Source organism: Anopheles coustani, chromosome 3 (assembly GCF_943734705.1).
Source record: "Anopheles coustani chromosome 3, idAnoCousDA_361_x.2, whole genome shotgun sequence".
In the NCBI taxonomy this organism is placed as follows: domain Eukaryota; kingdom Metazoa; phylum Arthropoda; class Insecta; order Diptera; family Culicidae; genus Anopheles; species Anopheles coustani.
Window position 1 is genome coordinate 28,303,072 of NC_071288.1, and position 16,250 is coordinate 28,319,321.

A 16,250-nucleotide genomic window follows, 5' to 3' on the forward strand; every position below is an offset into this window, starting at 1 on the left:
CAACAAACCATGCAGCAATTCTGAGATTCTCCTAAGTAACCTTCAAGTGTAATCAAAGTGCATTTCATAACCTTCTTAGTTATGGCCTCATAGTTTTGCGTATTTAAACTATACATTTTTACCTCATCTTGCATCCACTCACCGAAATGAAGTCTTTCGTGAAAATGAAACAAAGTTTCCCGTGCTGATGGCTAATACATCATGTCGTAGCACATTCTCATCTTTTCCGGGAAAAAGAACTAATATAAACATTTTCCCAACATCATCCATCATACCCTTATCTGTCACGAAAACAAGTTTGTTGCAAACAGCAGAAAATATTTTCATCTCCTGCGTTGTGAAGAAGGGTCGTAAAAGGGATGAAATCTGGATGAAGTGTTAGGTTGAAGTGAGAGACGAGATAAGCAACACGATTTTGGTTTCGTCACTTGCCACACCAAGTTTGAGCAATCGTATCGTTCTTAGCATACATCAATCAGATATAGCATTTGAATATCCGTATGAGTGTGCGGGCTACATGGAGGATGTAGACACCGAATTTGCCTTCTTCTTTGTGCTTCGGAAACAACCTGTTTACAGCTTGCATTGAAACGGAAATCGGATGCATTATGACATTACATCGTTGCTATCTTTTGAATTTTCCATGGTTTTCCCAGTGTGTGTTTTATGTCAACAATTTACAGAAATCATCAGTCCTGATGTGAAACACAATGATTGTAGGAAAACCCCTCCATTGGTTCTCAGATCTTCATATTTAGACTAAACTCAAATTTATCACTGCATATGCTGAGCACGGGTTAGTTAGCGGCAGAAAAGTACTCATTAAATCATGAGCTTTAAATGAGTCATTTGACGCCAAATTCCAGTTCCATCAGCGAATACGTTTGGTACAAATTTACTGTATTTTCTGTATTTTTCAGAAGAAATATTTCTAGTCAAAACTGTCATAGATTCATAGATTTATTGCATTGCATTTCATGCGAAATATTATTTCTTACAGATTTCACCTACTTCTAAAAACTCTGAAAACATCCCCAGTCATCTGATTTGTTACTAATTTCCATCATCTTTTGGCTAGTTTACTCCTTAATAGTAATTGGTAACGCAGGCAAACGGAAAAGAATAATGAAACATGTTCTATCCAGCTGTTTCTGCCAGCTTTGAAGAGTATGCTCACAAAAGTTACGAACGATGCTTGGATGAGCAAACAGAATCAGGATGAAAGCAGCAGCAGCAGCAGCGCTTAATGCAAACGAACAAAATTCAACACGACACAGCGGTTGCACCGTTGGAAGGTGGTGAAATTAGCTGCAGAATTTAATTGTCCATAAAACGAGCATTTTATGAGCCACATCGTTTCCTGGCCACATCAAAGCAGCACGCAGAAAATGAGCAGACTGAACGGTAAATATACTGGTACTGACTTGGGCAAGCAGTACACAAAGGAAAAGGTCCTGAAAAGAAGAGGAGTTGAGGGGGACGGTTAGCAAACAACAGCTTCATCTCATTTCCCAGGCGCCAACGCAACCATCGACCTCCACAACATTTACCGTTTCCGACCATTCTCGCGGACTTAATGCGTCGATGATTAACAATATGTCGGTTTCAGCTGACGTTAATTCGATTGGGCAACGCCCGAGAAAGCAGCGGTAGCTCTGTTCAAATTAATTTAATTGTTTTTGTAGTAGCTTTCAGTCACACGATTCTCGATATGTAAATTTGGGTAAAAATGGTAAATTGTCAAGGTGCATAATGAACAAAGAGTAGTAAAACAGAATCATTTCAATACAAAACACATCAGCGTAGCAGTTTAACAAAAACACAAAACTATCAAATCTACTACAATACGCACGTTTTGAGTTCTCGTACGGTAGAGTCTGTGGGTATTATCGTAAGTTCTCGGCGAGAATTAAGTCACACACCAAAAGCAAGCATCAATACACAAACGAGGCAAAATATTTGGAATGCTAAACGAGCAAAATGATCCTCCGCTAGGATGAACGGACAGGGATTTTCGTGACTGCACATTAATGAGCAACAAAACGAGTCCCATGTCGGTACGGGTTTGAAAGTTAGTCAGTCTCCAACCATTGGAGTGATTTAGCCGCCTAACCGGTTACGAGCCGTCGGCTGCCTCTTAAAAGGCCTCCTCCACACTTATACGTAATAGGAGTACTTCGCCGGTGAGGTTGCAGTTTATGGAGTGACGACGATATTACCAATGATACCTCTTCAGAACTCTCTGTTTTCTGCCCAGTACATGACTGGTCTGGCATCGGATGCTGAAGCATGTTGAACAAACCGGTACAGGACAGAAGGACAAGCGTGTAGTTTGATAGTGATTCCTGCCTGAAGCGTAAAGCGATTCAACAGACAACTCGAGTGTGAGCGAGTGAGAAAGCTTGGAATTGCTTAATTACTTTATTAGCATACGTATATCCTCCCTTCATTCATCCAACGAGGATCGCATATCTTCTTCTTCTTCTTCTTCTTGGCGTAACGACCTCTTGGTCATGCCTGCCCGCAAAGGGCTTACGAGACTTGTTTCCCTGTTGTACGTGGATAGTCATTCCTCTCGTACAGGGGAGGGTCCGGTTTCGGTTGGGATTCGAACCCACGCCGTCGAGGTGGTGAGCCCCGGCGCTCATGGGCCGATTTTCTAACCGGTGCTACCGCTCGGCTGTCGCGGACCCCTAGATCGCATATAGTCCTCACAAAAAAAACAGGACTAAAGCGAAGCGCTGGAAAACCTGGCAAGTATTAGTAACTTAACACAAGATAATAATAATAAGCGAATAACATTAAAGTCTGCAGCAGTTTTCAATACAGCAAATTGTTTCACTTCCATGTAGAGCTGTTGATCTTAACATTTGAAACTGCTTTTAAAACAAATATGTTTGAACAATCAGTTTTCTTGCTCATTCCACCAAGAATAAAGGGCAGGAAAGTTGTATCAAATGGTGCTGGTCTAGTTTTTCCTTCAATTGCCATTAATTGTTGATACCTGACAGTAACAAAAATTCAATTAAAGTTATGTAAATGCACCATCTATCCTTTATAATGTATCACGTAACTTTTCGACATATTATCAATTTACCTATAAACCAGTTTCTAAATGGAATAGTATTGATAGAATCACGTTCCGAAATGCACTTAGCAATTACTCCATCTTCAGACCCTTTTACTTACTAGCCAACACGAATTGTACACCGAACCCCATAGCCCACCAATCGTGGCTAAAGTTTGTCAAGACGTTTATAGATAGCGTCGCACTACCGGCGAGCCACAAGCGAGTATTGCTCTTGCGAATGGCATTCTCCGGTAAACTTTCCTAGCTGTCATCGTAAATCTATTTGATAATCTCAATTAAATTGAAATAACTCTTTCGGTTGCAGTTCACGGTCGTTACATTCAGCTCCTCGCAATACCACAAAACTTCCACGACATTCGTTTTGCTCTAGCAAAAGGGGATGGGAACACTGTTCCGCCAGCACTGTGCTGTGTTGGGGTGCCTCAAATTTACAATATAATGCACGGAGGAATAGCGTTCACGAAAAAATAGTCGTCGGTAACGAAACTGCCAGAAATAATTGGCTTAAAACACACGAGCACTGATTTACGCGACTGCTTTGGGTTTTCTTAGAGTGCGTACCATTTTTATCATTAGAAAACATTTTTTCCGGCCACATGATTTGAATTTATAAAAATAAACAAAAAAAATTTAACAAAATCAATCATTAACTTGCATAGTCAAACTTTCAAATTCGAAGCAAATTTAAAAAAAATCATATTATGTGCAAAACTAAGAACTTGAAAGGATCAACCAAAGCAATTGCAGTCGATGCTTCCTACTTCACCATTTTCATTTATTTGGAACCGGCAACGTTCTATCAAACCATATTTTAGCTCTCAAGATTTAGTTACCGTTAGTAAAAACAAAATCGAACCAATTACTTTGCCTGTCACGACAAGCTAAATAAGTTCAAACATCATAGACCAATTGATCGATTCGCTTTCGGTGTACGTTTTGCCCGTAAAACAACATCCGGCCGGTGACAAACTGATGCCCGAACAATCGCGAACCAATTCCGTTTGATCCTTCTAGCCGGAACCCGCACGGGATCAAAAGCTTTGGCTTTTTGTTACCTCCAATGTTCGTGTCAAACGTCTATCAATCATGCAGCAGGAAGGACCCAAAAGTAGCCCGGAGAGGCCTGCCAAAGGCGGCTCGATGATTGCGCCCACGGACCCGAGAGCTTTTTAGTACCGAAAAGTAGTCAGAGACAAATTGGTAGCGGTTAACAGTGTTTGATCATTCTAAAATCGTTAACAATGTTGTTCCGGGAAGAGAAATAAATATGCAAAGTAATTTTAAATGAATAAATTAAAATACGACGGTAGTTTCATAAAATATTGCAAAATGTTACAAGAAAGTAGAGTAACAAAGGTTTCAAACATTTAATAAAAATTGGTTTATTAGAGACAAATGTAACCGCTGTTTAAAAACATAAATTAACTCTTTCAAATACAAACTTTTAATCGATATTTTAACCACTTAAGTATGCCAATCACGAGGAAAACTAGACTAAAACACATTAAAACTTCTCAATCAACTCGATTTTCAACAATTAATGTCCAATCGATCAGTTCCCATGTTTCCACCTGACGGAGAACCCCAACACAGGTTTCATCACTCTAAAAAAGCTTTAAAAGCTTTATATCACCATTCCGTTGGTTGTTAGTGAAGTGTGAACAGCTTCACCTGCTCTTTGTTGCGGTACCTGCTGTAAGACCTATGTTTTCTATACTAACAGTTTTCCGACACTTTTTCCACCCTTTCCAATTTTCGTTCCACTAGCTTAAACAAACAAATTCGTCCCTGTATACCACCGTTTCCCGGTCGTTATTTTAACTTGCTGACATGTGACCAATTCATTCTTTTGTTATCGTCCTGCCATTGTATGTGTGTGTAGGTGTGTGTGCCATCAGCACGTCAGTGTGTCTGTAGGTGACATGTGGTCACCGCAGAATCTGCAATCCCTCGCCCTTCCCTATTTATTTCAATCGCGGGAGTCAGAACCTCCGGTCAGAATTTCGGAGAATGGACTTCCACATGGCTGAACCGGCGGAATTCGCGTGGAATTTTCCCCCGGAACGACTCACGTTTTCATCAACGCGTTTCGGTACCGTTTCGGTTGGGGAAAAGCGTATTTCACGCCAGACCGCTTGATGAAAGTCTAAAGGTTCGTGAATATTTGATTTTAATTGAAATGGAAACATTTCTAATCGGAATTCGAGGCTTCCGAGGCGGACCAGGTGGCTTCATGAGTCGATAGGAAAATCACAGCACGCACAATTTATAGAACAGAACAAACACGGAAAGAGAGGGAACGCAGAGATAATGGAAAGTTGCCATATGACTTTTGGTACGGATAGAAATCAATCAACGAAGATGATTGGAAGCATTTCGGGGCAAGTAAACTGCTGTTCAGCAATGATCGCTGAAGAATGTGTCCTTCCGCTCATAGTTTTTGGGAAGCAATAGCGATTGCAAACTTCACACATCTAAAGTAAATAAAGTTATACTGGTTCAAACAATTCGTACTAGATTAATTCAGCAAAAAGAATTATGCTTCTAACCATAAAATACTAGAATTGATATGCAAAGGATGAATTCTGGTACGTTTGAAGGTACTGGGCGAAAATCTGAAGGCAGACCTTTGGCATCGACCACACAACAGTAGAACGTGATTGCATTTCTTTCGCTCATTTGCCAACGAACTATCCGCCATTGCAAGCGAATAAACGAACCAGTCGAGACTCATTGAGATGCTAATTGGATGTATCAGATTGTTAATTAAAATCCCTTCGATCGATAGTGTCTATGGTTTGCCGCAGTCACCGCTGGAGAAAGTCTTGCGAACATTTTCAACTATCATCATCACGTTGAGTTAGGAGTCCTCAGGAAGCCATGCCTAGAATATTGCGAAGGATTGTGGACGTATTCAAAACTCACTCAGCAGTGCTACAAATCTCGCCGAGGTCAAGCACATGGTTCAAATGCGTGATTTCGTGATTCTAGAGCATTTAACGGGAAACGGCGATGACCGACGCTGCCTGCGAGATGAGAGCGTCCGTCTGGCGACGGCTTCCGATGCATTTTCGCACCATGTTTCCACGAGCAGGGTCTGGTCGGACCTTTCCCCAGTCTTCCGACAAAACCGAGCCCGAGTTTCGCAAACGATGAAAGTTAATCATCCGCCTGCACCAGCCTCGATGCCAAGGGAGAAATCAGAGGAGACGGGGTCTCAACATGTTTCATCGTCGGCGATACAACGTGCACCATGTTCAGTGTGCTGGACACATCAATCGTCAGTCACGTCCAGCTTCACAAAGACCATATAAAAATTCTTAGGCATGGAAAAAGCTTGACCGACCATGACGTGACTAGGGAAAATCGAAAGAACCCTGATGGACCTTTTACTCCTTTTCCTTCAACTAGCCACTCTGGTTGATGGATGGTTTAACCTGGATAGGAAAGCAAAAGGCTACACAGAACACGATTGGTGCGAGAGGTTTTAAACATTTACCACTCACACTCGGGATGAGGTTAGAAGTTTCAGCACGGACAAAAAGTTGAAGCGGAACATCACGATGGAAACTCCTTTTCCCTGTATGCTGATACACTGTGCACTAATTGCACTCGCAACCGCGAACCCAACATCAAAAACTACTTCATTCATCAAGGTAACGCGCACGAATCAACTCACGGTTTTACAAACCACGCACCTAACGAATGAGCTTCGGATGAAGCATTTGGTTTTTCTTCACTTCTTCAACACTTGTGCCTATAATGTCCCAAGGCGCAAAAATGAGCATTTTCATTACCGTCTCCACTCGTCGATGACAACGTCGATAAGCGAGCTGACGGAAACGTTCGTGACGGGCTATGAATAATTAAACGGACCCACTATAAAGCATCAAGCAAACTCAAACATGCAACTCGACTCAAGCTCAAACTGAGTGCTGCAAATGAAAGTTCAAAGTTCATAACGACTTCTACTGCTTCGTTTTGTTCTAATCAAATCGGTCACCTATGTTCAACATGCATTTCAACCCGTAAGGTATATTTAAACAGTTTGAAATGTGAAGATGATAAAAACTCACCTTTCTCTCGTTCTCGAAAGGTGAATGAGGAAGAAATTGCACCTCGGGTATTTCTTGTTTACGTTTCCACTCTGGTCTGTTTAATTACTTCTTATTTAAACTTTTCCGGCACCACTTCACCCAACATAAGAGCTCACATGGGAGATGAATTGACCGTTCGTTACCACGAACAGAGTTTATCAGGCCTCTATTTGAAGTGTCAAACGAGAACCAGGCAGAAACGTTTCGGGCAAACCAAATGGACCGCTGGGGTTTTTCTAACTCCGAGCCGGAAAAAAGGATTCCCTAGACGACATAGAATCCTTATTTACTGTCTTTCATTGGACACTTGAGTTGGTACAACTGCGTCGAGGACACAGAAGAATTACTTCACACCCCGGTTGCTCTGCTTGATTTGCAGAGTGCTTGTTTGTCCGCTTTAAAGTGTTCTAATCTCTGCTTACTATCGGATGACACACACGCAATGCTGCACGCGTTGAATGGACCTGCCTTATGTCTGCTCGAGGTGCATCAGTTTAAAGATAGGTCGGCTGCAATGGACATCTACAGCTGGTTCCGGTTAAAAGGGCGCAAGGCTTAGGGATGGAAAAAAACCACCTGGGATAAAGTTCTGAGGCCATGAATTAGCAAACATAATACCGCAGAGCTCGGTCGGGCAACACTTACTACCGCTTTATCCGGCAGGTCGCTACCATCGTCTCTGGCTGGTGTCATTCGTCTGCGTGTCACAGAGCTTGGCACCTTGGGAAGAGACATTGCAGACCATGGCAGATGATGAGCCCATCGTTGCAAAACATGGGGACACGTGTGGCCTCCTTCAGCCTCTCCTCTTCTTCTTACACCAGATATGGCTTTGCAGTAGGTCTGGCTGGGTGCAAAACACTGCAAACGATTCCTATCTGTTCGGTTCTGTCACAGATACATAGGGACACTAGAGCCAGACGACTACCCTCCGGCAAGAACACACACTCCGTTGGGTACCGCTCTAACCGAGGAGTTTCCGGTATAAATTGAATTCCGAAAGAGTTATCGTCCAGAAGGGCCATCGAGACAAGAATCTACGCCCTGAGTACCCCGGAGTGTGTCCTCCCCCCATTCACTCAGCTTCTCCAATCCCTCGTTTTATCGCTCGACACCAAAACCGCAGCATTGCAATCTTCTGCCCAAATGCCGGATGTTGACGCACAGTATCAGTGCACGAGGGTTACGGAGCGGTTTGTTTCGTTACTTTGGTATTGGTTTCAGCTCCCGTTCTCGAAACCATTAAAAATGGTCGGGTATATTTACCACCTACTTCTTCTTTCCGTCTCTCTGTACAGTCAACCTGGGGAGTGTGTGGAGGAGTCCTCTTTAGACACTCACACAGGAATACAACTCGACCCTTTCTAATCCAACCAGCTGGATCCTTTTGGACGGAATGATCCTCACTGAAACCGGCCAGGTTTGACGATGCTGCTGCATTCAAAGAACCGTAAAAATAATAACAATAACACAGACGGTTATGATGGTCAAGATAATGACGATGATGATGATGATGATGATGATGATAATCGAGAATGATGGTATTTGCAAAGGGATTTTCCGGAACATTTTCCCCACGTGCCCTTAAACTCGACCTCAAGGCTGATGGATGAACATGCATATTTTCAAAAAGGAAAAACTGTTTTCCTTTGTATTTTCCAAATGAACAATGGAAAATCTTTTTGAAAAAAGGCAGTTTACAGCATGTGAAGAAGTGAATAAACTTGAAACATGAACAGAGACAATATTAGCTCTGTTTTACTAATTATTGAACAGCATTGCTTCCAGTACTCTTTTAATTACTCAAAAATAAACTGATATGACAGACCAATAAGAAGTTCAACATACCGTGGTACAAAATGACACACTGGCATTAAACTGAATATATTTTCCATTGCAGATGGTATTAATTATATGGGATTAAAAAACTAATTGAACATCAACGACATCAAAAACACGCGTTACAACAATGCAGAAAAAAATTGTGCGCCGTGATGCATTATGTCCGGCAACGTGCAACTCGAAACGAAAAATATTCCACATTTACTAAATAACATACATTTTGCAGGTTGAAAAGAGCCGAACTGAAGACTTCACAACGAATGGGAAGTATAAAAACGCAAAAGACTCAACGAAGGGCCGAAAATGATGAAACGAAAAACGGCACACATCAGTATGCGTAATTATGTCATTAGCATATTATTATGAGGTTTGTTTCTCCTGGGTGGGCGATGGGAGGCTGCGGCGAAGAAAGCAAGACATCATGATGCAAAAGAAAATGATGATGGAAAAAATGACATCGTGCATGATGTTGCTTGTTTCAGTCGAACATAAAAGATCGAGGATGTGTTTGTATTGTTGTTGTCTTTGCCAGTGCAAGATTTAACTGCTGCATTCGAAAGATCTACAGGATTGATCTTTAGGACGCGACATAAAAGTTACTTGGTGGAAAGCATAAATAATGGCACAAAAATCGGTGAAAATAGTTATCATAGGTTTGTCAAAGCCAATGAACATGTCAACCCGGGAGGTAAATAGTATTCCCTCCCCCTCGAACAACATCCGTTCCGTTTGACGTTGTCTTTCCGGCCACACGGAGGAATCGGTTTCTGATTTTCCACCAGGTGGTTCGCGTGTCTTGCACGGAGGGTTGAGTGCTTTCGTGTTATTTTATGCTTATTGCAGCTCAATCACCATCAAAGCCTCGTGCTCGACCTTCTTCATCGTCAGACTCACGCCCACCGGAACATAAAGAAGGCAGCGACCACCCAACGGGACCCGCAGGGAAGCTAAAAGTAAAATGTGACACCCGGTACCACCCCGAACGGAAAGACAGCGTTTTGATGTCAGGGTATGGAAAGTTGAAACATATGACTTGGCTCAAAAAAAAAAACGACTAACACCTCCAGTCGATGAAGCCAATAAAATTCACCATTATTCATCTTCTGTTTATGAATGGCCATTATATTGCCTGTCATCCTGATGCTCCATCTTCGATTTTTCAAATTGAGTGATGATTTGGTTCATGGTTTCAGGGCTTTCGAAAATAGGTTGTCCGATAAACATTGACAACCAACCACATTTCTGCCACAGAGCAGCGATATTTTGTATTGATGGACTCATTTTAGAAGTATGTCTGGATTGATTTTGTTCAATTTGCATCAACAATCACGATTCAAGTGAAGACTAAAACGTGTCTGAGAGCTAGAAAGCTTCAAGCTTGTTGTTTTTCCAACCAACACTCTAATCAGCGTGCGAAAAAGCGAAAGGTGGAAAAGAAAAACTACAATGTCGGGTGATAGCAATGGTTTCCTTCTAGAACAGAAGTCACGCAACCATGAAATCTTTATTCTTTAGACACGCCCGAAACTGTCAGTACTCAATATGAGGTTCTTGTTAGCGCAGCAAGACATTCTTTTGATTGAATTATTCTCAAAAGTCATCGTTTGGTGATCACGTTCAAAATTATTTAATAGAATCAAGGAAAACGCTACTGTTCAACGGTGTTACGAATGGGTATCGCTTTTTTGTTGTGGTCGTCATGTTGATAACATGATAAGCATTATTTTTGCAATGACCAACAAAAAAGAGGGAGCAGAAAGATATTATTTCCATATCGATTTAGCAACGAATGAAAAGCCGTAAACATCAAAATCATCCTTTGGGGTGGTCTTTGTCTTGATTGTATGTGTGGCAGGAGAGAACCCCCGAGGTATGACACTGTTTATGGTACGGTCGTAAAAGTGCAACTGCGACTAGAGGTGGAAAACAAGAAATATGCAGACGAAACATGCTCAGTCACCTTGGAAAAGTTTTAATTTTATACATTTTTATTACATTCATAAGCGGATCCATTCCATTCCGTTTATTGCTACGTATTTTTGGGGTATAATAAAACAAAACTTTTTGGTTTCGAGCCAGTAAACTTACGACGGCTTGCAATCACAGTAAGCTCATCAACATCATTTCCATGTGGTCAATTTGATTTTATGATCGTACATTTCTTGAACCAAAAGCCCTTTCACCTCCATCCCGTGATGACGAAACAACAAATGTACTGTTATGGTCATGCAAACATGTTGGCCCACGAATTTGTTGTGATTTCGTCGGAATTATTTTTGTTTCATTTTGTCCAACCAAACAACTTCTTTGGCTGAAGAAGAGAACGGACAGCTTGGCAAAGCACACCAATGCCTACGGATAATCATCCCTAATCAAGGCAGATGATCCCTTCCGCAAAAAGGAATAAAAAATCAATAAAAACATCGTTTCCATAAAACGGTAATCCGTGCTAAAGATTCATAATCAACCCACATGCCCGTGAGCTATCTGCGTCAACATGGCCGACAGTTTAAGAGAAGGCACAAAAAAGATGTTTATATGATGCCGAAGAAATTCTTTATCAACAGCGGAATGGAGACTTTCGTTTACTGCGGGAGCTGTGTCTCTAAAGAAAGAAACCACTAACTGGCAACATAAGAGGCAAGAAAAACATATATCTCAAACGAAGGTCAGTTGGGTAGAAGCTCCCGCTGCCTCATCATAGTCTTTAATCCTATTTCCCGCAATCAATGAACATAAGCAAGAAGAAAGCCAACGCACCGGGAGGCCCCCGAAGACTCAACGAAGAACTACAAACCTTTCTCCCCCGTCGGGTGATTCTTCATAACCCTCAGCACCAGGGACCCTTCGGTCGATCAGGTAAAGAAAACACTGGTCAGAAATTAGCTCCCCTATTGGTAAGGTTTAATGAACTTGTTTTAGATCAACAACAGACGTAGCACAGATTTGAAAACCTTTGCTTATCAAAGGAAACTAGAGGGAATGTTTTCGAAACGGTACTCATTAAGAATCGGTTGATGTGGATACTAATTTTAGAAGATTTACGATCATCGAAGCCGCCCGGGCGCTAAATATCACATCACGACATTGGATCTGCTGGCGTGTTGAGATACAGCAACGCGGGATTCTTCTACAACGTGCGCTACAGGTCAATTCACCAGCACAAGAAGAGGAGCATTTGCCTCGAAGATTGCGCCCAGACCTTTGGCTATTGAGACCATACACCTGGATCGTGAATACTTTCTCTTCAAGGGAGAAAATCATGCATGGAATAAATTTTCTTCTCCAAGATGGGCCACCATCAGCAAGTGTAACTGCGTTTTGCAACAGAATGCAGCAGAAAAGATCGTTGGATTTATTATTAAGAGGAAACGTAAATGAGATGTTTATTTTCGCGTATGTCAATCCTCCTACGAGTCTTGATTTGTAAACTGTTAATCCGCCTCTACAGGGAGATAGTGCTATTTCATCGTTACTACAACGATTTGCGTCAGAAGGATGCACTTCGTTTCGTCAAGAGGAGAATATAATTTATGTGACATGATCAACTTTAAGTCTCGCTAAAAAGATATCTTATGAAGAACGAGTATTCATATCAAAATAAATGATAATATACACTTTTTGAATATATTTTCAGCAGTATAACTATCAAATTTAAAATAACTATCTTAGCTTTGCGACGTGAGGATATACTTCCCTAGACATCCCTAATCTGTTCAGTAACACACAGCATCGATACCCTCTCAGCAACACTTCGTTCGATTGATCAACCCATGTGATGAAAAACAGAATCCACTCAACGGATCGTACAACACACCTAACAACCCTACCCTCCAAAGTGGAGCCTGAGCTGTACGTATTTAACTTCGGCCGTGCCAGTCGACAATCGGCCGAAATCTGCGTAGGAGTGTACAGACCGGTTTGCGGTGGTGTGTTTTACATTTTAATTCGAGTTTTATTTATCCCCAACCAAACACCGCACTCATGCAGCGAAAGAACCGTTCGATTTTGTGGTTGCACTGAAATGTCCACTACACCGCAATCACCTTACTCTCCCTCTCCCTGCAGCCTAGGGATTATTACACGAAAGTGCAACAGTATGCCGCTTGCAGTGGATTGACTTATTTATTTATGGATCGACTGGGAATGGGACAAAAATAATAAAACTTCACACGTCGGGATCGAAAATGCTGCACTGTCGAGCGTAATATTGCCAACAGAAACTGTACAATCATCGTGCGACACGCGTGGCATGTAACGAGGAGGAAGAGAAATAAAGCCATTTGGCGTAGATTTGGTGGATAATTGAGAAATTTAAATGCGGTTCAATAGTCGTACTTTTTCATGCCAGTCATGCAATAACGAATGAAAAATGGCCAGAAGATGATATTAATGTGTGGGTAAATAAGAACGAATGTCATTGAATCGGGTATAAAAACAGCTTTTATCCTTCACAATATTAAATATACTTGGGATCAATAGTTATTAATATAAACTGAATAGTTATTAAATTTAAATACTTATAATTTTTTTTTATTTTTATAATGCAAAATGTAGTAATTTGAAATGTATGTAGCCAATTAGAAGGGGATAGTCTTCAAATACTTACAGTCTATCAGTTTCCGGTGGAACCTTCTGGGGCACCTGGGTCAATCCGCGATGCGAACAGTCCACCGTCGTACCAGTGCAGGAACAAAGCCGTGGGCATCGATTTTCAGCTCCAAAATATCCGCCTCCTCCTCGTGCTCCGCCACCTCCACCACTGTACGGTTCTTCCGACGAAGGAGATACCAGAGCCAGCACAACGGTCACGGTGAGCAGTATCAACATTTTAAACTGCGGTCCGGACCAGATCTCCCGCATGGCCATTATGAAGAACGAAACTCTACTGGTGTTGCTGCTGCTGCTGCTGGCACTACCTTCTGCCAATGTCGGTTTCGTGAGGGTTTCCTTCATGCGGCGCTCCTGCCCCTTTTCATAATTTTCTGCAAATCCAGCGATCACATTCACCTTCACTTTTCCAATCCTACTGCACGTACTGTATTCAATTGAAAATGCTGCTCTACAAGAGCACACACACACACTCGCGTTCTTTATCCTGCGCACTGAACTCAGATAACCTAAGGAAAAATAATTAATTAACCGTGATTATAATAATTTTAATTCGTATGTTTTCACACGTCTGGCATTCTGGAGAACAAGGGGTTGTTCACCACGTTCGCTAAAACCGATTCCGCGTGTTTAGCGAGGTGGCAAATATTAGCCCATATGGCTCAATAAGCACTCCATTTGTTCACTGCTTTAAGCACAAAAACCATATTCCATTCTACGTGACGGCGACAATAGCGGCCAAGGTGTCGAATCGCAGATGCATTCGCTTGCACTATTATGCACACTAGTGAGAAAAACCAACACACGGTACCATCTGTTTTCCAACTCCATAAGCCGCCATGTCACGGTGCACACGGTGTTGAAAAGCTGACCTGAAACCCTACACTATTTCGCAAAAAATTAAGCCAGCTGCTCCGAACCAACGACGGCGAACTAATCACAGCGACTAATTAAATTATGAAAATTTGCCTGCTGCCTATCCGGGGATAGGCTTGCACAATCACCACCGCGGACAGGAAATCCTTTGTGAACTTTGGATGGTCACGATCCGGACCAGCCATTGGAGAACTGGCGGGACACATTTATTTCACGGTTCAGAGTGCACCCGACGTTTCTGTTGACACTTCCAACATCGGTGTAAGGCACCAACGTAGCTGTTAGATGGAAATTGCAAAGTGGAAGGCTGGGTGTTTCGGGTGTTCACTGATTTTCGGGCAACGTACTAGTTTACTTTTTCACAAAACTAACGATGATTCCGATGAAGTGTGTAATTAAAACTGCATACCACCATCTGGCAAATTTAAATGTGCAATCAAACGAGGAGAACACAGTTTGCTTCGTAGTTTGATGTCGCCTTTTTAGTAGCGTAGCACGTGCTTTGACGGAATTCCTGAAATGAGAAGATATAGAAAAAATAAATATTAGTTAGATTTATATAAAAAATAGATTATAGTTATTTTCTGAACGGTTTCATACAGTTAGGCTGAAAGATGGAAAGTTTGTATCTGAACTGATATCACTTTTGCGGAGCAGACATTTCAGTCGTGAGAATAGACTTACGCTAAAGAGTTCATTTATTATGCCAACATCGAAAAACGTGAAAAAATAAATGACGCACATTCTTCAGACTATTTGAAAACATCCCTGAGACTTTGTAATTTATATAGTTCAAGATTGTTTTCACTTCACTTTTAATCCTATCATTATTCATTCACGATCTAATCCTCCCAGCCGATGGTTTGCCCTTGAACAACACAAAATCGAGGCAAGACACACAAAAACATTAATAATCTCGATTTGTTGCCAGGACGCCGCATCTTCGCGTGCTAATTAAATTCAGATGTTGAAAAGCAGTTGGAACATACGCACGAGTGCTGTCTCGAGTTGGTTTATCTCTTTCGGCGGCGATTTGACAAATGTCTACCATGTGTGGATTTTACGAATAATACTCTTCAAGAAGAAGAACAGCAATGAGAGTTAAAGAGAATGCTTCAACAGTTGTAGGACGTAGTTGACATTGATAGGCCAGCTTGCTCGACGTAATTTACGAAAATCGGAAGTGGGATAAATTTAACTTAGGTTTGTTGAAAGAAAATATTACATCACCAGCAAGAAACATGCTGAGCACATGCTTTTCTTCGCCAGTTGCTGCATGCTGCTGAGTTTCTCCAAGTCAAAACAACCTCCAACGAACTAAACAACAGACGCCAACGGGGGCAATGATCTTGCCAACACCTGCCTGCCTTCGTCGTCGGGAGTAAGTTTACACTTCGAAGGTAAACATTTCAAGTTCAGGCGCTTCCAACGGTACGTTAAATTATTCAAATATGTATACCCCCAAACCTGATAAGGACCTCAAACTCGATCGGTGGCATGTGCTTCAATATTTACACATCGATAATGCTTAGGTAGAACTGCTCTTATTGTTTGGAAAGACATTTTTTAATTGAATACAGAAACATTGAGTAGTTTCATAAGCTCTCAAGAATGATAAGTAGGGAAACGTTATAAGAACGTTAATAAAATGGAAAACATAACTCTGTTTCCGATAATAGAACAAATAGCAATTGATAAATGAAGCAAAAAATCATAAACGACGCAAACGACCA

General features: G+C 41.6%; 1 protein-coding gene across 1 annotated transcript in view; it reads right to left on the bottom strand.

The window, feature by feature from the left end:
• The window catches only part of LOC131258919 (protein slit-like), an 80,151-nt gene extending 66,165 nt beyond the window's left edge, over positions 1–13,986 (bottom strand). The window contains exon 1 of the mRNA XM_058260323.1: positions 13,640–13,986. Within this exon, the coding sequence (XP_058116306.1) occupies positions 13,640–13,986 (347 nt within the window). The remainder of the gene's footprint in view (positions 1–13,639) is intronic.
• Positions 13,987–16,250: the final 2,264 nt, after the last annotated feature.